We start from the raw sequence: 26,644 nt of genomic DNA on the forward strand, positions 1-26,644 counted from the left end.
TTATTTGAAATGTCTCCTCAGTAACATGAGCAGGTATGGGACAGTTTGCGGGTGACGTGCAAAAGGAGGCGGAGGAGGTGGATGATAACACCCCCACCCCCCCTCTGGTCGGGACCTCAGAGCAGAGAAGGCTCAGGCAGGAAAAAGGTGAAGAAGATGAAGAAGCTGGTGGTGTTTTTGCTGTGCCTGGTCCTGCTGACCATCTACACAGGTAGGAAACTCTCAGGGATTTACCCGAGGAGAGCAGGAGCCTCTCACAATGAGTTATGGGGTTACATTTGAATCCAAAAAATACCATTATCTCTTGCAGCAGTGAGTTGGGTGGATTCCAGGTCAGTTGAGTAAAGTGAATAATGTGACAGAATAATGATGATCTCATTAGGGAAAGTCTTGCGTGAATTTAGTGCATCCTTCTTTTGTCGCATGACACATACATTTAGAGGCTGTATCAAGAAAGGGAATTTTTTTTTTTTTTGCACAAGTGCATTTCCATGTACAATTGATTTCATTTCAGTATGCATTCTTTTTTTGAACACAGAGTGAAATTGCACAAAACTTTCACAATTACTGATTTTTTTTTTTTTTTTCTTCTGAAAATCAAATCTTCCCTAATGAGATGGCTAGAGAATGTGAGTTGTTTTTTTTGCCACGTCGCTGTGAGGGGCCCAGGCAGCAGCAGCAGCAGCAGCAGCAGCAGCAGCAGCTCTGGCCTTGTGTTGATAGAGCTGGGTTGATCCAGCTTCCTCTGGCAGGAGAGGGAGAGAGAGCCAGCCGAGCTGCCTGCTGGGGTCACGTGCTGCCTGGCTCTCCGGGGACTGAGGAGGATGAATGGGCACTTTGTTACCTTCTGCCTCCCAATATACACGCCTGGGTTAGAGAGGCCAGGGTGTGTGTGTGTGTGTGTGTGTGTGTGTGTGTGTGTGTGTGTGTGTGTGTGTGTGTGTGTGTGTGTGTGTCTCTACAGCTCCCTTGGGGCTTGGGCGTTGGGGGGAATGAGCAGCCTCACATGGACTAGCTAAACAGATCAGGTCAGCCACAGCTCACCAGCAGCAGATAGTGGTGAGAGGTTTATTCATGAGTCTGAACACAGCTTCCAGTGAGAGGAATGTTATCCTGATTAGCCAGTATACCAAGCCACGAAGCAAACAGCTGTTACGTTAACAACTCAGGCGGAGGTTGAACTCAGAGCAGTCTTAACTCCAGAGTCTCTCTGGAAACTGCGAACCAACACAAACATACACACACACACACACACACACACACACACACACACACACACACACACACACACACACACACACACACACGACTCTCAACAAAATTCAAAACTACTTCTAACCACACCTCTAAAGCTCACTAATTAACATGTTTGTCTCACACACACACACACACACGCGCACACACGCACACACGCGCACACACACACACACACACACACACACACACACATGACTCTCAACAAAATTCAAAACTACTTCTAACCACACCTCTAAAGCTCACTAATTAACATGTTTGTCTCACACACACACACACACACACACACACACACACACACACACACACACACACACACACACACACACACACACACACACACACACAACAGGGGCGGAAGAGTGGGGGGGAAGGGGACTGAGTACCCAGGGCCCTCATGTGAGGAGGGCCCAAAAAGATGCTAGAATGACTAGCTTTGGATGCGGGCCCATAGAAAATACCTTTCTACAGTGCTATGCCCCTGACACACACACACACACACACACACACACACACACACATATCTATGTCAATCTATATCAACTTTATTGAATCTTTTCTTTCCCAGCGCCAGTAGAAGAATTGGATGTGTGTATCACACGACATAAAAGTAAACATTTGATCTCTTTGCCGTCAAGCTCTCATGTCTCCCTCTTCCTCAGATGCCAACCCTATCATCAAGGAGAGCTTTCGCAAAGCAGCTGCTCCGCAGCAAGAGGCAGGAACGGCCAATGAAGGCCGGCCACCCCGATGAGCCAATGAGGGTACGGTTCACTCAGAGCAAAGAGCACAGATTCAACATACAAGACGGAGATCCACTTCATTATTGACCATGCTGAGTTCTACTTTTAACCTTCCTTATGAGCACTATATAAACAACACATTCTAACATACTGTAATGCAGCTGTACAGCATTATACGGACTTAAGCTTTAAAATAAAGTGTTACTGCATTGGGAGTGTGGTTTGCACAAGATATATATTTACACACTTCATCAGTTTATTTGTAGAAACATAATATTTTATAAACGTATTCTTCATGAATTTGCTTAATACATGCAAGAATCAAAATCCGGTCAACAAAGAGGGGAGCAGCACCACAAAACACAAATCCAAAAGACAATTTAAAAAACCAAAAACAGAATACTATTAATTAATGAATGAATGAACAAATCAAAAAAAAGATTTTGTGGAGGAAAGTAACTGCATAATCTATAATTTAAATTCTAATTTGAAATCAATCACCAGTACATTACTGTATATGACATCATCATTGTGGAATAATAGGGAATTCTGTCTGAGCACATTCAGGGTTATTAGGTAATTTACAATAATGATGTCATCTAGTCATTACTTCCTATCTGACAAAATAGAGCCTTGTTGACTTGCTATAGAAAATATTCACCCCAAAACTTAATATATCTATTCAAAAAAACAGTTTTTGAATAGATATATCACAAATATGTCTGAATCAGCTAATGAAAGATCTTCAGCCTTTTGTCCCTGTACTTGTAATCTCACTGAAGCAGCATTATCTATAAAGTCATCTCTCTCTCCATGTGTTTGTGCATTGTTATGCTTTGAATTCATCATTGTACGAGTTCAGGCAGGTTTCCCTCTGTTTAAGCTCTACTCATCTCTGTAATCTCACTCTGTGCTGTCAGGTGCTGTGTATAGTGCTGTTGTGGTCTAATGCAAAACTCAAACATTTGGTTTTATTTGTGCAAATGTGGGGGCGCAAAACATGTTTTTTTTTAACATGTATTTATAGAGTTTTTGTACATTTGACAGATAAATACAGTACAACAAGGCACATAGCATAAAACAGAAATGAGACCAAAGATCAAATGTAGCTGTAGTACCCACAGTCATAAATCTGTACATCCATAGGCGTATACTTACACATACAGCAGTTGTTTATCTCAACACCATATAGTACAGAGACAGATACAGATACAGGCACACTACAGGTATTAGGAGTATGTTATCTTATTTGTGAAAAAAAAAAAAAACACTTCTCAGTCCAGCTGGTTATCACTCCAACCATCCACATCCATATTGTTCTTTTCCAGGAAATTGAACAAAACGCTCCAAATTTTCCAAATCTTGTCAAGCCTATTTTTTTTGTTGTGTAACTTATCTTTTCCAGTCCTACAGTTATCAGCTTTCTTGTTTCTTTCAATTTTCATTTTCTTCTGCCCCCCCCTCCCTCCAATGCAGGAGCATCTGCTCCACATGCAGGTTCTTGATCAGAGGGCCCAGGAGACCAACCTGGAGCACTGGCTAAACCCCCACTGCTACCCTCGCTGTGACAGGAACTACGGACACCCCGTCTGATCATGGTGATGAAAGGAGGTCCCCACCAGGTCTCTATACCTTCACTTCAAAACCCCAAATGCATTCTGTGTGCATGCAGCAACGCAATGCACACACACACACACACACACACACACACACACACACACACACACACACACACAGCAACATAATCGTCCGTTTTCATTGAACTCAGATTTGACTAACGAGACACATAGGATATAATCAGGGCTCAAAATGAGCACCATAAATGCAAATGGCTGGTAGATTAACTTCACTCACCAGCCCAAAAAAACAACAACAATGGTAATCAATTAAGTGGCTGGTAAAAAAAAAAAATTGGTCAGACATTCACTAGCCATTTGGCTGGTGGATGAAAAAGTTCATTTTTGGACCCTGGATATAATCATTTTCCCACACACATTTGGAATGATCCATTCAGCACTAATGTGGCCTTTTTCACGTTTCAAAAGAACAAACAAGCAATTCAAAGCCATCATCTACAACTCAATCGCTCCATTGCCTTATCCTCATTTGCATACTGAATCACTTGTTTCTATGTTGGTCATTTGTCACTGCTGTCATGTTCTATCTCTTCCTGTTTTTTTCTGATTTCATCGCGACTGTTTTGCACATGCAGGAAACCTCAGAATGTTGTAAAACAGTTGCCAAGTCAGGCTCACATCACGTACTGTAATACTTTAAACACAGTCAGTTATCTTGTTTAGACTCTTTACACGTCAAACTGGTTTCAAGTAAACAGTAGTTCACTGTTGTTGGGCTATTGTTTGGACTAGAGCCACATCAGCTCGCCACCAAAAACAAATCAACATGTGTCTCACATTTCTAAGCTTTCTGTTTTCATATATAGAAAGAGGAAAAGACCAGAGTGGGGGGGGTTAAATCTCGACCTATCTGGCAAAAACGTTTGTTTCAATGACATTTTGAGCATCAAATGCTGATCATTTCCTGCATTCTGAATTCTTTATTTTTTGCAACAATTTGTGCCTTTTCTGCATACAAATGTCTTTATTCATGTAAATATTATTATTATTATTATTATTAATAATAAATGAATCTGCTGTATTGTTCAAAACGTTCTGCAGATTCAAAAGTTTTTTATTTATTTATTTTAGGAATTATGCACATCTTAAAACTGGCCACAGCATTTAAACTCTTTGACTTCATAAGTCCAGCCACACACACACTTCGATTATTGTGTGTGTGTGTGTGTGTGTGTGTGTGTGTGTGTGGGGGAATATTAAATACCCCTCCATAAATTACGCCTGTGCTAAAATCTGCTGCTGTATGATTCACACACAATGTTTGACTTCACCTGAGCATTTTACAATTTTTAAACTATTCTTTGCCTTCTCTTCTCTTCCCAGTAAAGGACCAGAGGTGACAACACAGACTCAACAATGAAAACTCTTGAAGAATAAAAAGATGGACTCTCTCTCTCTCTCTCTCTCTCTCTCTCTCTCTCTCTCTCTCTCTCTCTCTCTCTCTCTCTCTCTCCTGAAACATGACCATGTAAAGAATAAATGGCCGTTCATATAATCTTACTGTAGTCTGTTACAGCTGTGTAGTTTGCTGTTTTCAGTAGTTTATATACACCACCCCGAATTGTTGTACCACGCACCATCACAGAGTGACATGTTTTAATAGTGAGTAGCCTACTATATCAAAAATAAATCAAAGTGCATGCATCCATGGTTGTGTTCTTTCTTGTTCTTTCTTTCTTGGACTTAACACATCAGATGATCTAAATGTGGAGCGTATGACGGTAATGCGTTCAAGGGTCATTTGTTTGGTTTTTTTTCACCCTGGACCCTATATTCCTGTGTTTGTGTGTTTAAGTGACTGATTGGCAGCGACAACATTTTTTTAATCTTTTAAATATAATTGTTTTTACCACGTCTGTGACTCTTAGGTTAGTTAGAAGATGTCAGGATCAGTTATGGCTATGCCACTAAAAGGATTTAGGCACAGTAGGAAAAAAATAATAATAATAATTTCGTTTAGGTTATATCATTTCTGAACAAAAAAGACGGCCTTTGTTTAGGGGTAAATATTTAGCCTAGTCCTGTGCATAAGGGTATACGCTGTACCGAAGCTTATGACACCCATACACGGGACCTAATGTGTGTCATGGATAAACAGGGCGTGTGTCGCGTGTGCAAAGAGCAGCAAAAAGTAGATCCGTCAGGCTGCACACTCAGGAGAAATAGGCCGGCGGAAGAAAATAGCCTAGCCTACTCTGAAATATGTAACTATTTTAAAAGCCCATCTGCAAACTGCTATAAATGCTGCGGCATTGGTTCCATGTAGCCTAATATATTGTCCCTAGAAATAAACAAACAAATACAGAAAATTGTCGCTTGTATAGGCTACTGAAATTATATAAATACAATAGAAATTGGAATAATAATAATAATAATAATAATAATGATAATAATAATAAAAAGACCAGAATAAAGCAGTTGAGAAATATGAGAATGAATAGCCTCATTTTTGCTCATATTTATTTAAATGAACTTGAAGTGGCCTTTGAAAAGCAGACTTGAGATGTAGAATTAAATATTTACAGTTAAGTCTCTACTTACAGACTCCGTGTATATAGAAGGAAGAACTTCATCCTAACTTTGAGCAGAAATGCATGTAGGCCCGCTGCAGGCAGGACACATGTAGCCTATTAGCGTTCTAAGGTTCCGTGTTTTGATCCGGGCCTGAGGCCTTTATTGAGCTTGCAGGAATTGAAAATGACGCATTTTTCTTTCATAGATTTCCCCTAGAGGCTATTGAAATAATAACCTGAACGTCTAGGTTGGTGGCCTCAAGGCCTACTTTCGTAACATGTGTTGATAAAAGCTTTTATTTCATTAATTGTATGGGTTTGGGCGTTGCCTTCAAAGACGATTTAAAACGTAATAACAACTGAGAAGAAAACACAACAGAATGAGAAAAGGCAAAAGGATTTATTGGAAAGCGTCTAAAAAGCAAATGGACACCAACTCTGTGTAATTATCTTCTTACATTAAAGCTTTATGAACGTTTTCTATGAACATGTAAAATATACCATGTTAATGGAAATACGTAGTTATATACACACACGCCTTGGGAAAACTCAAGGAGTTTTTTTGTGTTTTGAATGTATTAACTTACAATTAGAAATGTTAGAGACATAAAATCCGAGACAGACTCGGTCTTTGAATACAACACAAACGGATTATTTCTTAATACATTTTGAATTCAAAGTGCTTGAGTACATTTTTTTTTCTCAAATATCAACCCTATTGAAATGAACAGGGTATAGTCAGTCTAATCAGTTCAAATTATAGAGAGATATCCAATCCACAGACTGAATTTAATATCTAAGCCTCACTTCCCACAATGTGCTAGCATGAGCTCAGGCTGGAAGATATGAGAGTGAAAATAATAATAATAATAATAAAAAATACATTCTAGTTAGTAACAATTGCAAAATAGTTAAATTCACAAGCTCTGTACAGAAAAGTAGGCAACTCCTTCATGTTAACCAATGCAAGATGTCAAATAGACTTCATTTGATTTGGTCAATACATTAAAACAGATGTCTGACTTTATAATATATATATACACATACAGTATGCACATTATGTAATTTGCTTTTATACATTACATACAAAAAAAAAAAAACCTGGCTTTGCTTAATAATCACACTATGCCCTATAAGCTTCAGAATGATTCTGTCAGAGAAAACAAAGCGTGGCATAAAAGAAATCAAGTCAAGCAATCATCTTTTGTCCTTGAAGAAGCCTTTCGAAGTGCTGCTTTCCTTGATGGTGACGGTCAGGAAGTTTGTGGTCACGTCCGTCACTAAGACCTTTTCCACGTTGCCGATGGAGGGCCTCCACGCCACTTCATCCAAGTCGACGTTGAGCCTGGTCGGGGACGGCCTGTCCAAGAAGTAAGGCTTTTCCATCTGTGGAAGCTCAGCAGGGCGACTCAAGCCCTGGCTCATTTTGGACTGGTGCTTGAAGTGCACAGGTGCCAGGTAGGTGGAGCTGTCCTTAGTCCTGTGTGTGTCCGGGTCTGTTCTGTGTGGATGCAGGTTGCGCTCCGAGTACAGCTGCTTGTAGGAGCTTCCGCTGGAGATTCCCCGGTTGTGTGTGAGGTGATGATGATGATGGTGGTGGTGGTGGTGGTGCTGGTGGTATTTGTGACCGTGGCTCTCTGCATGTCTGTGGGACACTTTGATCAGCCTCGTCTCTTGCCCCCCCTGGAGCTTAGCCAGTTTGTGATGGCTGTGGCTCACCTGCTCCTCTGCTCTCCTCTTGTGGGGTTCAGAGACCACATGGCTGCAGCTGCTGTCCTTGAAGCGGGGCTTAGGCTTCGGGCCTCTTTTTTTGGGTACGTGCAGGAGTCCGTCTGGACCGATATGCTGGTACTCACGGGTGCTCAGCTCTGGCGGTCGGACACGTACGCTTTCTCCACGGTTTACAGTACTGGGTGGGAAGATGGTGGGAACAACGGCTCTAAGGCCCTCTCTGGCCCTGGGGGTGACAACAGGCTCGGGGGTTGGGTAGGTGATGTGCATCCCTTGGACTGCATCACCCCTGAACTCATAGGATTTGGCTTTAACCTGAGCCTATTACAAAAGGTAAGAAAATAAGAGGAAGATATTTATTCAAAATGATCCAAAAAAAAAAATAGTAATTCATTCATTTTTTATTATTTCTTAGTCAAACTAACAGGGCCTTCTCACAGCAGTTATTTTGACTTGTCAGTAGGACAGCCATGCCAGCGTGACAGTGAGGCAGCATGCCAGGACCCTGAAATCTAAGCACCTACATGGAATCTAGCCATTTTATTATTCACACCTGTGCTCTTCCTACTGTAACATGTCTTCTCTTAAAAAGGCCTGTTGAGTTTTTAATTTACTGCCCATGCCTGACACTGGGCTCAGCTTACACACTTAAATGTATCCAACATTTTATAAGGTGAAAAATGAGCATGGAGTTTTAAACATGTACCATTAGGCTACTGCATCAACAACTACAACAGCAAATGGTTCCTGTCGGGCCTCAGTATTTATTAGGGAAATTCCACTACCCCATTTTTAACAACACTCCTGTCAACGGAGATTCTGGTATTTGGTTCAAGATAAACTGTCGGTCATTAAGCAATTTTCACGGTTCATTGTCCTGAAAGGCTGGAACCTCTTGCTGACTGCATCAGGCATATGTTTTACTCTACGATTTCACTCACGTAGGACAGTAACATTTATGCATTTGAATTTAATGAAGGATATAGTAATACAAACGGATTCACGCAAAAAAAAAAAAACATTAAGTAGGCGTAGGCCCACCTTGATCAAGACGCTTTCACTGACGCTTGTAAACAGGAATGACTTAGGTATATATCCTTTAGTATTTATGGCAACAGTCGCCCATTAGCTAATACACACGCTGGTATGCATAATTAGCATCATTAAAGAGCCTTTCGCATTCAGGTGAAATACAATGAGGCCGAAATGAATTCACAAGAGCTTTAAGGAAACGGTTGGGAAACCAAAATACACAGACACTGTTTATGAAAACATGAGAAATCGAGGTGATACACTGTCTTGCTATTGGGGATGAGCATGCAATTCATAAAAAAAGAAGAATTCACGTAACAACGCTGCTAAATTTACCTTAAGCAGAAATGTCTTGGGTTTTGGTCCTCTCTTTTTGGGTCCATAGAGCTCCCTTTCACGCTCCCTGTGGGAAAACATAGTGACGCACGCACATTTTGAGTGTCACGGGAGCGCAAGTGCACCGAGGACACCATATATATACACATATATTGGACATGTTAACATTCACTGGCTCTGCCCATGAAGGCCAGCCCAGACATCTTAACCTTACCTCTGCTCAAAAGCGACAAACAGGCGGGAGTCCAAAATATTCTCCTCTGGTTCCCAGGTGCTGTATCTGTGAATTAAAACACTGGCGTTATATTAAACTGAGGAAGAGAGCGCTGACACACACACTGTGGGGATGGCCATAGCGCTAGCCTGCGAGCTAAATTCTCCATCGTGCTATAATCCGGGGCTGTCTCGCTAGCTTTGGCGAGCTAACAACAGCCACAGCCGAGACAGTCCAGACACCACGGCCGTGGGTTGAAAACATACAAGAGACACAATGTTGCAGGACTTACTTGGGAGACCAGCCTTTCCATTTCACAAGGTATTCAATCCGACCCTACATGCCATCAGAAACAAACAGAAATGACTTCATTAGCTTGCAGGGCAACAGTAGTATTATAGTGCGGTGTTGGTGCATTATAGTCAACGCTCTGGGAGAAAAGGGGCACGTTACATCTCGTGCCTACCTTCCTTATCCTCCGTTTGATGATAGACTCGGCAGCGAACACCCTCTCCCCGACGGCAGACAGCTCCATGTTTACTCCAGTGCTACCTACAGTTAGCTTAGTGGACGCTAACGCTAGCAGAGCAGATATTTTTTCTCCAGTCCCAGCCAGGCAGTCACTCTGAATTCCCGACAGACCATAATAGAATGGACGTCAGTGCAATTTTTTTTACCCCGTTGCTAAGGAACCACAGTCGGTGGAACCTCTAGAAGAACGCCCATTGGTCCAGCCGTTGCTACGTGCTCGGGTTGCTAAGTGAGGGGAGGAGCGTGCGCCTGTGTGAATTCTTTCAGGGGGGGAAATGGTGGCTTTTTTCCCCGCGCGGCGAGTGAATCATTTCGCACAAGTTATGTGAGATATTCAAAAATGCACGTGGTTAACAAAAGTAGTCTAGTTATATGCACGCGACAGTGTCGTCAAGCAAATAGAGAAACCAGGAAATAACAATGCCGTTTGATTTATGCAACAGCGCGAAACATAGCGTATAAGGGACGTTCCTCATAGTCTTTCCAGCGATGCATCTATCAGCAAAATGCAGTAGGCCTAAACTCGCTTGGCATACGTTATTATATGCCTACTGTATTTGTCCATAAGCACACAAGCTGTGATAGTCTGTGGAAACTCGTGTATCGCCAGCCCGCATTCATTTTGTTTGTCCTTGCTGTCTCAGGCCAAGCACAGAGGATCAACGCACTGTTCTATCTTGTCAGGCAAAATTATTGTCGGTTTGTTTTCATATTCATAACACTCTTTTTAGCTTAACGTTGAAGGCATATGTCTCAAATTTGTTGCGTATGTTATGGCGCTTTGCAGTTTAAAATATCTTCGCATGTTGCATTAGGCTACATATAAAGCCTCGGTGATTTCAGTTATTGTGGCTGATTAGACCTCTGCTCAGGTTAAGTGGGCCGGACCTTTGATGGCAACTTATTAGGTCACAAATCTTTTTTTTTTTTTACCAATAAGAATGATAACGCTGTAATTGTTCCTGTAGGCTACAATCAGGCGGAACAAAACTAACAGGAGACTCAGGAAGATGTCAGTCAATCAGTCTAACCATAGTCACAAAGTCTGGGAAGAGGTCTAATCAACCAGATAGGCTACACTCCAAACACCTGTATGGTGTGTTCAGGGCCTTTAAATTAAAGAGCTGCCATCTATGTTAAAACAGAGAGGTAGGCCTGGGTTAAGTGGTCCATTATGTGTTCCTTTTTAATATATAGTGAATGAGTGCTGTATGACTGCTGGCTGTCTCTGTGTTAGTCCTATGTTACCTGCCTAGACCTGCAGATGAAAAGTAGTTATTTTTACTAATTCTGGCATATTTACATGGTGTTTTTGTACAACAATGTTCATAAATATGCATGGTCCCTATCAAATAAACCAATAAAAAAAATAAAAATAAAATAAAAAAGTCTTTAAGCGGGTAAAATGACAGTCCGTGGGATTTAGGGTCTTTGATTTATAAAATGTTATGGAAACGAAGCTTGATGTCATGACCCTAAAGCAAGAAAATATCATCCGACGCATGTTAGGCCTAATATCGGCCGAACTGTCAGCCAGGAAAGCTTTTCATAGGCTTATTTATTATGATAAAGGTCCGGCCATCGTTACCTGTCACCTCATTCTCTGTCACTTTCTCATTCGTCTTTTCAATAGGCCTATAGGCTAACACAATAACACCCAGGTTGCGGTCTGCTTCTGTTATTCTTCATTAAAAGCCTTTTATTATGTCGGTGTGTTTTTCTTTTTCTTTTGCGCAGCCTATGACATTACTCAAGCAAAATGATCTGCAAAATGCAGAAATAATCTGCAGGCCATATGTTTCCATTGCACCAGCCATCGCAATAAGAAAACACCAGAGAAAGGAAAAATACAATGATAGTGAAAATCTAAAACTTTGACTTAACAAAAGAAAAAGAAAAAACCATATAGCATAGCCATTTCCATAATGGTATATTAAAACAGAAAACAAAACAAAAAAACAACTGAGTGACAATGACGTGGCAATTAATGTCATGAATCAGATCACTGTTCTGCTCAGTCTACAATCCACAGGCCGATACTGTACAGCCTATTTTTATGCTAAGAAAAAATAATAATAGCCTATAATATACATAGGCAATATAATAATACATTAACAAAATAATTTATATTAAGCATAATAATAAAGGCGAATAATAACAATAATAATTCGATCAGCTAGGCAACAGAACTATCAGTTTTGTAAAATAGGAAAGTTATGGCTCAACAGAACAATCAAATAATCAGTATGGCCATAGGCTAAGGAAAGTATTTACAACTGCCTATATATATAGCCTAGGCTATATATTAGTTTAATTGTCTGAGGTGAGTGAAAAGTAGGCCTAGTTATTTATTATTCATTTATGAACCAAGCAATGAAATAAACAGAAGATATAACTGAGGGCAAAAATGGATAAACAAATAACAAAGTCTAACAACGCGACTTCTTCATGCAGCCCGAATCACTGCTAGGGTTACATGGCCTAAATACTGACCATTAATATTCAGTCCTCTGGACTGAATATTAATGAACTTTCCCAGCCTCACTTCTCGGAAGGACTGATCACGAGAACAGATTGGATTAACCACAGAGGGACACTTTAAATCAAACGAGCCTCCCCTTCCTGTACGGACCACAGCGACAGTCAGATTGGGTTAAAAGATCTGACGCTCATGTCCCAATGACGACTTAGACAGCCTATAAATAACATATGCACTGCGAAAAAAAATGTAAAAACATGTACATGCAAGTTATGCAAGAGACTCCTGCGAAGCCGAATCCGTGTATCGTCGATTTTAAAAGAATGCATAAGAAATCTCATTAAATATTAAAAGTCCAAAATGTGAATGTCTATTTAAATAGGATGTATCCCCCCCCCCCTCTCTCTCTCTCTCCCTCTGCCGTGTGGAAGAATAGGCCTGGTTCATTTCTGAATTACAAATTGCAACATCATTGTTAGACAGTCATTCACACAAGTAGCCTGACAGTGAAGCCCCTCAATCAAACAGCTTCCATTTAGATATAACCTAATAAAATATGTTAACATGCATTTCAAGAGAACCAATGAAAAGGCTCCTCTTAATGGAATGGTAAAGCCAGTGCGCAGCCAGATGCAAGTAAGATGCTGGCAATGAATGAACGGCTTTTACGTGATTCCAAGACAAGAACAAACGGCATTGACCGACGGAATAATGAGACTCAGATAGATCTCACAGGCCCACACCTAATAAATAGCATATACGCCTTTATTGTTGTCATAAAAAAGAGCGCAGAGAGGAAGACAGAAAGCTCTATTTAAAGACCATGACAATCCACACTGTGGAATCAAATAAGGGCCATTGATATTATCGACACTCTTGTCAAATTCACTTGTCATAAGAGAATAGTTGTTGTTATAAGTTCGTTAGGTGCAAACGATTGAGGGAGTGTGTCTTTAAACTACACACGGCCACGGTGAATTGAATTGTCTCCATTTAGACGCGAACGGTGGCGCCAATATTGAAACTGTTCATTTTGTTTCTGCAAAAGGTATCACTCCAAACTAATTACAACACCAAATCCATTCGTTTGCAGAGAGCAAAGCGACGGCCTAACAGAGATAGCCTAAATCATATTCACAGTGTCTCCACTCACAGGCTTTGTTCATTTCTTTCATGCGTGCGCAATAACTATTAGCCAAATAAAGCCGCACTCTTTCCCTCAATCAGCTGCAGCCATGAGGCAGAGAGGGAGAGTACATCCAGCTAAAGCCCCCTCAAACATTTGATTTTTTTTTTTTTTTTTTTAGAAGACTCCCCGCGTTTTATAATGATTTAATATGAAATTGTAACGTGGTGGCAAAATGCTATATCGGAATCTTTTGACGGGAAGCAGAGCAGACGCCGATGCATTTTTGGAAGCTTTAATTCTCAGTGAAGTTGTGTCGTTTGTCTAATTATTAGCTATATGATTTTAGGATGTATTTATGATTTGCACTTGTCTCTTCCCTGTCGTATTTTTCAGCGCACAAACAAACACTCAGCATAGAGAAAGAGAGGGAAGATGGGCGCACCTCAGACTCTGGATGCGATTGGTCTCGGCGCGCCTGCACTGCAGCAGCGCTGCCGCCGTTTAAACACCATTGGCTGGCTTGTATCCGGGCAAGACGCTGGGAAAGCCCGGCCATGTCATATGGAAAGAGAAAGGTAGAGGAGGTATTGGAGCATTTTTAGTTCTCATTGAGCAACATTTGATCCGCTACATTACCATTACCAACCAATACATTATTCCTCTTTTTGTCTTTCTTGCAAACGTCTCTGCCGGACCCCACTTTATACGGTTCCGTAGGCCTACTAAACGTATTTATAGGTTATAAAAGCAAATGTGATGAAGGCCAGTTTTAGTTAGGGTCTCGTGTCATACACACAGCTAATCAAGCATACATTATTATTATTATTATTATTATTATTATTATTATTATTATTATTTGCAGTTGGTTTAAAACGGGAGTTTCTTTCCCTGAATCCCCCTGGCCAAAGAAATAATAGATTTCCATGGAACTACAAATCCTATTCCAAAAGCACCAGACACTATAGGCTGTATGGTGTTAAGGATAACAAACATAATGGAATCTATGTCTAATGTCTAATTAGCCTACCTACACCGGGAAATGTTGAATCATACGGACTGAGGTCAGCACTCATGCATCAGTCCCTGCTAGATGATTGGAGGGTTTAGCCACTATAACTGGATCCATCCAGCCAGGTTGGTGACTGTAAATGTTATAACTGTGTTCACAGAGTTACTAATGAGGCTGACAGTAGAAGGACATACAGTACAGTGCGTTATAGGCTAGTGACCTTGGCAAAGGATTGTGACACATTAAATAGACAGACAGCCTATATTAATGAATTTGAAATGAATATTTTGTATCATTACAGTGGACCCATGTGGTGCTTTTTGTGACAGAGATCCTCAGTTCATTTTTTTTCTTTGACAAAAATGAATTCATTTTCCCAAAATAAAGGAGTTCCATAGCTCACGGGTTAAATCGTTGAGCTCACAAGTTCGGCAATTTTTTTGGCATATATATATATATATATATATATGTAGGCCTACGTAGTCGTTCTTAAGCACAAGTAGCCTATAGGCCCAACGGCTATTTTGTGTTCAGTTCCCCCAGACAGTTAAAACGACTGCATTGGAGTAGACTAATACCCATAATTAAATAAAGGATGTTGATGACTTGATTTAGAAATGTTTCAAATCTGCACTGCTGCACTTTTTTTTATTTATTTCTGTGTAGGCCTATGGCCTATAGCCTACTGAAGAGGACTCTGCGGAATGGCTACATGTTTGGTTCAGACTGTAATGTCACTGTCAAAAGCACCAGTCTTTAAAACAAAAACCAAAAAAAGATCCTGAATTTATCTGTGATTTTGGAATCGGTCCGTCAGAGAGCTTTTTTCAGGCCTATTTCAGTCATGCATGCACACATTCAGCATGAGATGGCAGGTATGAGGAAGAGGAAAAAATGGTGGATCACGCAGAAGACGTGTTACTACACTTTTTTAGCTCTTGTTTTGTTTATCGGATGACATAACAAACTTGTTCTGAGTTGCCTACACAGGTAGGTCTATGCTATTTCCGTGTCGGCCACGTAGGGGACTAATGTCTTACATCCTGCGGGGAATTTACTGCTGAACTGAAACATTGTTGCGATTATTTGTCAGCTGCAGCAGCTGCGGGTTTCAGAGAGACGCGATGGAAAAGAAGAGAGTGGATGGAGCAGACGAGGGAGAGAGAGAGAGAGAGACCGACAGCCATTTTCTCTGTCGTGTCGTAGCTCACATTAAACAACGCGATCAGAAAGCACTTTTATTGGCGGGCTGCAGCCCCAGGAAATGGTCGAGAGCTGCCGTCTCTGTCATTTCGCTCGTTGAAATTACACGACAAAAATAAATGTTTAACCCGTCTACAGCGTCGAAAAAAGGCGGAGAGCCTAGATATCAACCGTTCACAGGCAGATGTGACGTCCAAATGCTAGCAAACAGGAGCGATGTTTCGGGAGGTTTGTGGACCTCCTCTGACTGCACATGTTTCCTTTAAAGCGCCCTCCACTTATTCAGAGGGACAGCAACAACTACAGGCTATATGTGCCTCATTCATTCGGCTATAGGCTATGAATGGCTGGAATAGGAAACCGTGGAAAGAATATCCTTCGTTGTCATTTAAGCTGAACCCGTAGGTCAAGTATAGGCTAAAGAAACGAGCCGCCTCCCGCTGGGTCTCGCTCAGCATGTCAGGAGGATTTATTCAACATCTGACATAACCAGCTGTTCGGGTCAAAATGATGCACTTTAAACGACGAAAATCGTCTTCAAAAGGCACACAGGCTAAGTGTTAGTAAAAACCATGTCATTCCCAGCTTACAATGGATAGATTTTGGTCGTTTCATGGTTTATTGAACAGCAATTAAGAACGATTATTATCCAATCATCTCGAGATCTTGACGTTTTTCTCGGAGTTAGCCTATAGGCCTAAATAGCCTACGGTATATTTAACACCGTTAACACAGAGCTGTAACGTTTATTTTACCACACTAGCAGTTGCGTTTATAGTCCAGAATTAAACCTCAAACTGGCTTTCAGGTTTGAACCCTCAATTGAATTGCACGTGAATGAAAAGACATTGCTTTCCATATGTGGCAGTCCTGGTCTGTCGCTACACACAGTGGGCAAATAGCTGCATGGTCCGGGCAGCCCATCTGAAAATAAACTCAGACTCTGTAATAATCCTCACGGCCCGCAACACACACACACACACACACACACACACACACACACACACACACACACACACACACACACACACACACAAATAGAGCCATGTACAGATTTAGCAACTTCCGAGGTAAGGATGGCCATTTAAGAGCATTATATCAGCCGCCCGCCCTTTCCAGTTAAAAACTTTTATTCTCCGTGGAAAGCCAAGGACACACACAGGATAGCCTACCAGGCCTGAGGGTTTTAGGATTATGTCCGTCTAAAAAGAAACATTATGCACACAAGTCCATATATGTCACTTGCAAACAATTTTATTATTGCAAAATGTATCATAGGAAGCTTTCATTTTATTTAGTCTGCACACAAAACATCAAAAGTGCATCTGATCATCGTTCTCACAGAGCAGTTCAATGCACCTCAGATCACATAGTGCTGGAAGGGAATGCTGGAAAAAAAAAAAGAACTGGGGGGCATGTATGACACAAGGGAACAGATCTGATTATGACAAGCATGTGTGCTTTTACATACTTTTAATTACTGCGATGTTGCAAAAGTCACTCAAAATATGACACAAAGACAATCCATTCAATCCCATACATAACTGTGTATAGCCTTTTAACATGTCAGGGAGGCAGAGAACGGAAACATGAAGAAGTGAATCATGGAGCACGCAGCTGGTGGTACTAATCTATTGGATTACACAGCTAGACAGGCAGTGTTAACAGAGATTGGTGACTGATATAAGTCAAGTGAAAAATAGCCAGTTTTAGTCACTGCACTGCTACAAAACATACAATAAATAAGAGTCACAGAGTTGTACATCTGCCGCCTTAATGGAAGTGACTTGTGCTCAGTATCGGATCTCGAGATGCATGACGCAAAACACACTCTACCTTTGAATGGAGGTCAAATAAAAAGGAACATGAATCAAACATTAACCATTAATAATCTTCCATTTTCCTTTTTACCTTTTTAACAATGGAAAATCACATTTATCGACAGAAAGGCGCTTCATTTCACTTTATCTGCTTGTTTAAGCACGCCTAATGGCATATGTCCAAGCAGCATGCATCCTTGTTTAAATCTGTCCATCTGTTCACACACACACACACGCACGCACGCACGCGTACACACACACACACACACAGTGTAAATTACCATGTTTCAATACAGTTTTTCTTCCTTACAAAATTCCTCCATATAGCCTACATTTGTTTCACCTTATCTGAGATGCAGACAGTTGAGTGTATAATCAAATTATTGAGTATTTACAAGAGTTAAGTGCATCTTTAATCAAAGTGTAGACACTTATTTGACCTAATTTGGCTTTTTAAACTATGTTCAAAATAGCTGAAATTAGATACTGCATGTGACAAAAGCTCCAGCAATAACAACAAAGAGCTTAGAAGAAGAAATATGCAAATAACTCAATAAAGGAATTTTTTTTTTTCTAGATCTGAACTATACAAAAATGAAAACAACATCAAGGGGGCCAGTTGTACATTCAAACATCTGAAAATACAAATATCTCTTATGTACATTTATACAGTTGGTACCCAGTTGAGTTACACTTTTATGTATTCCTTAAACGTGACCGTGAGGCAGTTTGTAGTAATGTCTGTGATCACTATATTCCCAAGGAAAGGCTGGAAAGAGGGAAATGTCTCCTCTTTGCTCTTTTCCTGGTCGGAAACAGACAAAGAAGTGACGTTCTCCTCCTCTGTAGTTTTTTGTGTTTCAGTCCGGGGCTGACTTTCCGTCTGTGCGTCCGTTTCTGTTTGAGCTTGCGTGTCTGTTTCATCCTGTGTGTGTGTTTGCGCTTGCGTTACACTCTGAGCCTGTGGGTGTGTTTCAGGCTGGGTAGCTTTAGGCCTGGACTTGACAATGCTCAAGTCAATCGGCTCCTCTTGGTCTGCATACCCACAGTCCTGCAGTCCAATGGGACTCTGGCGTCCGTTTTGGTCCATGCTGACGCTTTGGGTGGGTGAAGACACCGCGTTGGGAGAGCCGATACTCCTGGAAGTCACAAACCTCTTACTACTCCCATGCTCCTCGCTGTCTGTGTCACAGAGGTGTCGCTTCAATCCTTGAAATCCACCTTGGCTTCCTTTTTTGTCCAGTGGGGAGGGAACTCCCCTCTCCAAAGGCAGGGCGAGCAGATTAGGCTCGGTTGTCAATTGTAAAGGCCGATCGGCTGAAAGCTGCCCCTGACCCCCGACCCCGACGTGTTTATCCTGTTCCGTCACAGTTGGCTCCGATTTGGGGGACTGTTCCTTTTCTTTGGGGCAGTGCCCGTTTAATCCAGAACTGGGAACCCTCGGTTTGTCTTTGGGGTTTTTGGAAAATCCATTCATGAGGCCGAGCTTCTTGACGAGCTTCATCTTCTCGAGGTGGTTCTCCGCGCTGGTGTCCGTTCCTTGTGCCGGCTTTTCGCCAGTTTCAGAATCGCCGTTTTTAACCTTGGCCGCTTTCATTCCGTTTTCCATGTACTTGCTCATGACGATAACAATCCGCCCGTTCTTGTTTTTGTTCTTCACGATCTTTAGCTTGCCATTGCTGACACCGTTAGACTGCGCTAAAGCGTCCTCTTTAGGCCTGGCTGTCTCTGGCTCTTTGTGGCCATTGAGGTCTGCCGGAAGCTTCTTCAGCTCCATGGTGATATCCTTGACTTTGGTCAGGCAGCCTGAGTCCTTGTCCCGGACCCACTTTTGCTGCAGCACCGGGGGAAGGTTGTAGCCCTTGTTAGCCAGCTCCGGAGCTTTTACCTCCCGGGGTTTGGCGAATATGGGCTCGTGGCCGTTGAGGTCCGGCTGGTAGTGGTGGTGCTTCTTGCTGTTGAGCTGATAGTAGAACTTCTTGCCGTTGGCCTGCTGCTCGGCCTCGCGCTCCCTGCACAGCGGCTGGTACGGGTGGTGCTTCTTGCTGTTGAGCTGGTACTGCTGGCCCTGGGGGCGGAGCATCTGGATGGGGCTGGGCTTCTGACAGCTGTCCTGGTCCAGGGACGCCTCATGAAGGTCCGCCAGAATACTGGATCTCCGGGCGAAAGAAGGAACCTGTGCAACCAGACGGTAATTTGTGTTATTAAAAGTAACATACATCTCCTTCAACATTACATGAAGAATTGTGGATTTTCTGGTGTTTTGTACATAAGTATTTAAAGTAAAGGGCATTAGGGCTGCACTATATATATATATATATATATATATATATATATATATATATATATATTTTTTTTTATCATCATCATCACAATATCTACTGGCTTAGAAGGAGAAATATGGAAATAATGCAATAAAGGATTTTTTTTTCTATCTGAACTATACAAAAATGAAAACAACATCAAGGGGACCAGCTGTACATTCAAACATCTGAAAATACAAATATCTCTTATGTACATTTATACAGTTGGTACCCAGTTGAGTTACACTTTTATGTATTCCTTAAACGTGACCGTGAGGCAGTTTGTAGTAATGTCTGTGATCAGTCCTGCAGTCCAATGGGACTCTGGCGTCCGTTTTGGTCCATGCTGACGCTTTGGGTGGGTGAAGACACCGTGTTAGGAGCGCCGATACTCCTGGAAGTCACAAACCTCTTACTACTCCCATGCTGGGACATATCGCGAGAGACACTTTTAGTGTGTGTTGAAAGAAAATATCAGTAGAAAACTCCAGCATTCTTGTTTTAGCCTTAGCCTTTTATATTCAGTTCAAGGATCAATGTGTTCAATGAAAGTAGAGATGGTCCGATATCATTTTTTGCTTCCCGATACCAATTCCGATACCTGAACTTGCGTATCAGCCGATACCGAGTACTGATCCGATACCAGTGTGTCATATATTTTATTATGTTTTAACAACTGTATACTACTATCCCTGTATGGATGTGATATTATTTCTATCTTTGTTATCGGTCTGGCTCAGGTTAACCTCTTTGTGAAACATGAACAATGAATGCCACGGAACTTTCTTTTCAGTTATAACGGAAAAAGAACATAAATAAACGTAGATTTTCTTTAGGGCTTTATTACGTGGTATCGGATCGGTGCATAAACTCCAGTACTTCCCGATACTGATACCAGCGTTTTAGGCAGTATACCGATACTGGTATCGGTATCGAACATCTCTAAATGAAAGAATGCTGGAAATGATTTCCTTTCGTTTGTTTTAAATTAAACCAAGTACACTTTAATATCTGCTTATTTATCTTAAGTGATATCGTTATCGCGATTATTCAACAACGTTATCCTCATATGGTGCAGCCCTAAAGCACATCCCTCTCGGTGGGGCGTTTGATGGATGGTTAAAGTGTCTACAGTATCTACACATGTGTCAGGCACCAACAAAATAACCATGGTTCATTGGGGCCCATGAGTTGCACTGAAGAAACAGTACTTGGAATGTGTGCAGGGCTCTTCTGAGGCACAGCGTTTATTTCAGGGGCCTCGCTCCATGTTCACACAGGCCTCCCACAGCTCCTTCAGCCACCGGCCTGGCCATCACAGTGCCATTTCAAAGTGTCTCCTGTGGCTGTGACCTCAGCTATGAGGAATGTCACTGGCTGCTTTGTGTCCCGTCACTGACTTTATCCCATGTGTTACCACCAACACCCTCCTGGGAGGAACAAAAAGGCTCCGCTGAGGGGTTCCCCTGGCCTTTTGGATCGCTGATTGATGCGCTTAATGTACGAGTCACAGGCAGTTAGCTGCCACTGTTAGGTCAGGGAACTGGTCCCTAAAAAATAACAATATCTGTGGTTTGTAATAGATATTCTAGCACTCCCAACACCTAAGTTATAGGGTCCTTACACTGATTTTACACATGAAGATCAAGTTATCTCATCATGGGGGTGGGCAATACTGTGAAAACAGTTGTATAATGACTTCTGTGGCTCTGGAAGAGCTTTTAAAGTCGGAGAAAATAACCCGGACGATGTCATCAGTTATGACAGTTGTTTCAGCTCTGACTTAAAAGCTATAGACCCAGTCACAATGTGTTTTTGCAGGAACTTCCGGGTAGAAAAGTCCCGTACATATAATTTAATGGTACTGAGCAAACGGGGACAAGGAAGACCTGAATATACTCTCATCTCATTCATCTAAAATGCATGTTTGATGCTATTTATGTCAACACATTAACTAATGGAGAGCTCATTTACCTTCTTTACATTCTAAAGAAACTGGCACCAGCCAAACTAGCAGTCAGTCAGACCGGCGGTGACATGTTGCCGTTTGTAACGCTAGATTCGGTGTATCCAAGACACTAGCAAAGCAACACAGGACAGGAAATAAGCGCAGCAGAGACTTCAGATAGGTCAGACCACCGTGTTTAACTATATATCTTTAAAAGGTTACAGTTACGGCTGAAAATGACTGAAATAGACACGTTTGCCAATTTCCCATATCTCCGCATTTCATATCTCCGCAATTCAACTCAACGGTATTTGTCTACCCAGAAGTGATTTTTAGCGTTAGCGCGACATCACAGTGATTCGGTTTATACATTTAGAACAAAACACCTGCAGTACAGACTAGGTGTGTTGAGAATACAGCATTTCCGGAGCTTGACCCAGTGTTGTGACTAAAAGTCAGGATATCTCGGCCTTTTGCTGCTTGAAACCGGACCATTATTGTATAAACGGGCCTCCAACTTTATGGAAGTGCAATATTAAATCTGCCCCTATATCTGAAATTCAACACTTTGTCTATATTGCCTCCTGGGATTTGAGAGGGAATCATGCAAGAAGATGGATCTTAAGCATAGCTGTGATTCATCGTTAACATTACTGACGTTAGTGTTCAGTGTCAGTATTTTCTCACCTGAACCAGGAGGTGCTTGGGCTTGGGTCCTCTCTTGCGATATCCCATCAGCTGCTCTTGGCGTTCCCTGTGGGAGAGGGAAACAGCAGCCAATCAGTGAAACCATCTTGCAGAGATGAGTTGCCGTTGCATGGCAACACAACGTCACGGGTGTCCTCCTCAGGCTCAATTAGGAAACACTGAGTCCATGTTACAGGTTGCAGTTACACTTCCTGATGCAAAGTGAAATTCATTCAGCATGCATAAAGGAGCATCCATTTTCCCCCCCGTCACTGTTATGCATTTACCTTTTCACAGTACCCTTCTTTATGTTTGTTACCTCATTACACTTAATGTAGGCTTAAAAATGAGGCTTCTTCCACCCTAAATGACACTAATAGCCTGTGTAATGTCTGTATCCGCAGGAGAAGATAAAGGCCAGCCCCTCTCTGACTTTCCTTTGCTTTCCTCCGTCTCCATGCGAGTCTCTCCGAGGCAGTAACTCAATACCGCAGACAGGAGTGATGTCAGCCCCCTCCCCCACCCTCCTCCCTCACATCTAATTACAATGACGACTCGGTGTATTTTCACAGCCTGGAATTCAGACGATTTGGCTCCCCGGAGAGACGCGCAAATTAGTTTCAATAAAATCTCTCCTCTTTAAAAAGAAAAAAAAAGAAAAAATATATATAAGAAAAAAGAAAGAGAGAGGTAATCGCAAAAACAGACACAGAGTGACGTCAGTGGTTTTGCTTTTAAACGTGTGACCTGCGCCCAAAAAGGTTGCCGCAAGCAAAAAAGGTGAGGGAGGCAAGGAGAAAAGCCAGGGACAGTTTAACACGCCATGCATCAAAGAAATCCAGTTACACTGTCCTTCATGTGGCGCTGGCTGGTGGTCAGTCTCTCAACAGTCTATTTAGCAATTAGCTTCACTTTGAAGACCATGGACACATTGTCCTTTTACTAATAGAGAACATGAGGAAGTTGCTCCGGTTAGACATTGAGACAGCGCATGCACCTCTGATTTATAACAACTAAGCTGCTATTTAGTTCCCCCGCAAGTTCACCATCATTCAACCATAATTTAAAGTCCCCCCCCGCCACTCTAAAAATGTGTTTGGCTTAATGTTACTTCACTAGGATGTTGGACCTTCACTGTGCAGAATTGTGTAGGCTATGTGCAGAGTTTGACACGAGAAGAACTGCTGAACGTTTCTGTGTTCACCGTAATATATTTGTTGTATGTTTCTTTTAGGTTGTGTATTTGTATTCTACACTTTTATATATGTGTACATTGTTTTCATTCCTCTAAGTATATTTTTTCAGTAGTTGTTCTGCTATCTTAACTTATTTATTATTTCTTGTATTTTCTGTATGTCTGTATGCTTTTGTAACTTGCTGCTGTTACACAGTAATTTCCCAGTTTGGGATTCATGAAGTCCATCTATCTATCTATGAATTAAATCTGAGTTTAAGACGTGGACATATGAGCGGAATTTGTGACATCACACAGTTGTGACACAACTGGTTTAATAGCCAATGATGGTGCAATATGCAATTTAAAAATAGGGTCATTTGTAAACTTGAAGACAGTGAACTTTATAGTCAAGTAGGAGACATATTGTGTCTCATATATTTAACTTTTGAAATGAACAGTGTTCATATAGTCATAGTTTTTTGGATTTTTCAATGAGGGAGAAGAAGTAGGTAGTCGTTGTGTCATTTGTAACTAACTTTTTTGTGTGAAAAAGAAACGTCAGACATATATTATTATTCAAAGCAAAGGGTTTTGCATGTCTTCAAACATTTCTGCAGGGCGTCTGAGGTTTCAATATCTTCTTACATAATGGTGCACGAGTAAAGTCCGAAAAAAAATAAGCAACTATTAACTACTACAATTAGCTACTAACCAAAACAGAGCTTTATGTTTTGGTAAATTTAGCATTTAGCATAATGAAAAATAATTAAGTTTCTGGGTAATGCAATGGGTTGCCATGTCCTATGGAAGATGACACAGGTGCATCTGGTGACTAGATGGTGGGACAGCAGGGAGCACTTAGGCATAACCTGATGCTGAAACTCAAACAACTATCAGGTGACAGAAAGTAGAAGCAGCAGAGTGTCACAGTTTGCTCTGGTAACCCTGACCTGAGATTAACCCTAGCCTGACTCTCTGATGACAGCAGTGTTAATCCTAATCCAACCCCCCAACCCCCCCACAGCCGCTGAGTTTCTGCACATTATGTAGGCTAGCTAGTTTATTATCAACATGGGATTATCCAGATAGAGTGACCAGGCAGCATAGTTCCCGACTACAAACATACAGAGTTCCCACTTTAAAAAAAAAAAGGTGGATGAGTAACAGACAACGTGTGAAAAACTGGAAATGTAGGAAACTGGGAATATAAACCGGTTTGTGTTATTGTGTGATTTACATTGTGAATATCAACACGTGTGAGGTCGGTTTATACTACACTCACCTGTCTTGGAAAGCATCAAGCAGTCTTGGGTCCAGGATGTTTTCCTCTGGTTCCCACGTGTTGTATCTATTCAGAGAACACAAAGTGAGCAGGGAGAACACATTGGCTGACGACAGAAGTATGCCTAATGGTACAGATAGATAAGTTATTTTTTTTTCCCAAAACGACCCTAGCCTTATAAATCCGCCCATAGCTGATATTTGTAGACATGTACATGTGTAAACAACATGCTGGGACACTTGCGCTCCCTGTGGATGCACGTGTAATAAATCATTAGTAACTTTTACGCGCGGCTGTCGGGGTGGTGGTGGTGGTGGAGGAGGTGGGGGGGGGGGGGCGATACAATGGCCTAGCCTCCACTCAACTGTAGATATATGGGCATTTCTTAAACATAGGGTTCAATTATAGACATGTCTTCCTTTAATTGGCACACTGGGGATTGCATACATTGTAAAACCACATCCATCATCGAGGCCGACGCGTCGAGCGCCCAAAGCAAGAACGCGCAACCGCCCATATGCGCGCCCACGGCTCGCACTGATGCACACATTAACACACTTCTTTCTTTTTTCTTTTTTTTTAAATGTTATTTGTAATTTTTTTTTCTTCAAAATAAACAAAAGGGGGCGGACTTACTTTGGGGACCATCCTCGCCACTTGACCAAGTACTCAAACCTCCCCTGTGAATGGAGAGAAACGGGATCATCAGCGCAACGTTACTTTACGCAGCAAAAAAATGCACTCTGCATCGCACCGTCACATTGCAAATTAGCTAATGAAAACAAAACAAAAAACATGTGAAGGTTAAAGCAAAGAGAAATGGTCCTCGTTTCCATGTGCATATGTGTTAAAAAAAAATGTCCTTCAGTGCTCTTGTGACAAACCTTTCTGCTGCGCTTCTTCTCGATGCTCTCCACCGCAAAGACGTGCTCTCCCGCGGCGGGTAGCTCCATTTTCCGATACAAGAGTAGCGGCTCTTGTGTTTTTTCCCTCTGCTTTTTTTTGGTTGCTATCCGACACCTTATCCTCGCTTCCAGGCCGTTTTTTGTTTTTTTTCTTCTTCCTGCTGCTCCTCTGATGTGAAAGACAAGAGCCCCCCCTCCTCCTCCTATTTTCACTGCGCCTCTTCCCTCGCTTTCCCCTCGGAGAGACTCGTTCTGCAGACGAGTTGAAACTGCAGCTAGAAAACACTTCATGCAAATAGCCGTTGGCGTGACGTCAGCCGAGGAGGAGGTGACATGGGCGGGGGGAGGGGTGGGGGGGGGGGGGGTTGTTCCCTCTGCTGCTTTCAGGCGCGATCGGAAAAAGTGTAATCACGACTTTAGTGGCATATTAACAATATGTAAATAGTTACACTGTGGGAAAAGACGGAAAAGACAGATGTTTCTATGAAAACATTAAGGCGTGGGGATAAGTGAGGAGCATGGAAACCATAGCAACAACCGGTTACAGTCTACACGAGTGAATTATATTAATGTTGATTATTTAGCTTGTTGTTTGACCTTTACACCAATAAATTAGCATCTTCTTGGTATTTGAATTCATTATTTCAGTGGTTCCCAAAGTGGGGTCCACGGACCCCCAGAGGTCCTTGACGGAGTTCCAGGGGGTCCCCA

General features: G+C 41.8%; 3 protein-coding genes across 3 annotated transcripts; 1 reads left to right on the forward strand and 2 right to left on the reverse strand.

The window, feature by feature from the left end:
- The first annotated feature begins 108 nt into the window (after nt 1-108).
- On the forward strand, nt 109-5,282 carry c2h17orf67 (chromosome 2 C17orf67 homolog). Its single transcript, XM_078267804.1, has 6 exons — nt 109-211; nt 311-332; nt 670-871; nt 1,917-2,018; nt 3,474-3,619; nt 4,958-5,282. The coding sequence occupies exons 1-5, from the start codon at nt 157-159 to the stop codon at nt 3,588-3,590; spliced, it is 498 nt and encodes a 165-aa protein (XP_078123930.1). The 5' UTR covers nt 109-156; the 3' UTR covers nt 3,591-3,619; nt 4,958-5,282.
- Nucleotides 5,283-6,761: 1,479 nt separating this feature from the next.
- On the reverse strand, nt 6,762-10,124 carry cbx8b (chromobox homolog 8b). Its single transcript, XM_078265866.1, has 5 exons — nt 9,927-10,124; nt 9,753-9,796; nt 9,461-9,526; nt 9,247-9,313; nt 6,762-8,199 (listed from the first exon to the last, which is right to left on the reverse strand). The coding sequence occupies exons 1-5, from the start codon at nt 9,993-9,995 to the stop codon at nt 7,345-7,347; spliced, it is 1,101 nt and encodes a 366-aa protein (XP_078121992.1). The 5' UTR covers nt 9,996-10,124; the 3' UTR covers nt 6,762-7,344.
- Nucleotides 10,125-17,049: 6,925 nt separating this feature from the next.
- LOC144527667 (E3 SUMO-protein ligase CBX4-like) lies at nt 17,050-26,208 on the reverse strand. The gene is made up of 5 exons (XM_078265877.1): nt 25,913-26,208; nt 25,665-25,708; nt 25,029-25,094; nt 22,570-22,636; nt 17,050-19,807 (listed from the first exon to the last, which is right to left on the reverse strand). Exons 1-5 carry the CDS (start codon nt 25,979-25,981, stop codon nt 18,320-18,322), a joined length of 1,734 nt encoding a protein of 577 aa, XP_078122003.1. The 5' UTR covers nt 25,982-26,208; the 3' UTR covers nt 17,050-18,319.
- Between the last annotated feature and the right edge of the window lie 436 nt (nt 26,209-26,644).

This window comes from Sander vitreus, chromosome 2 (assembly GCF_031162955.1).
Source record: "Sander vitreus isolate 19-12246 chromosome 2, sanVit1, whole genome shotgun sequence".
Taxonomy (NCBI): Eukaryota; Metazoa; Chordata; class Actinopteri; order Perciformes; family Percidae; genus Sander; species Sander vitreus.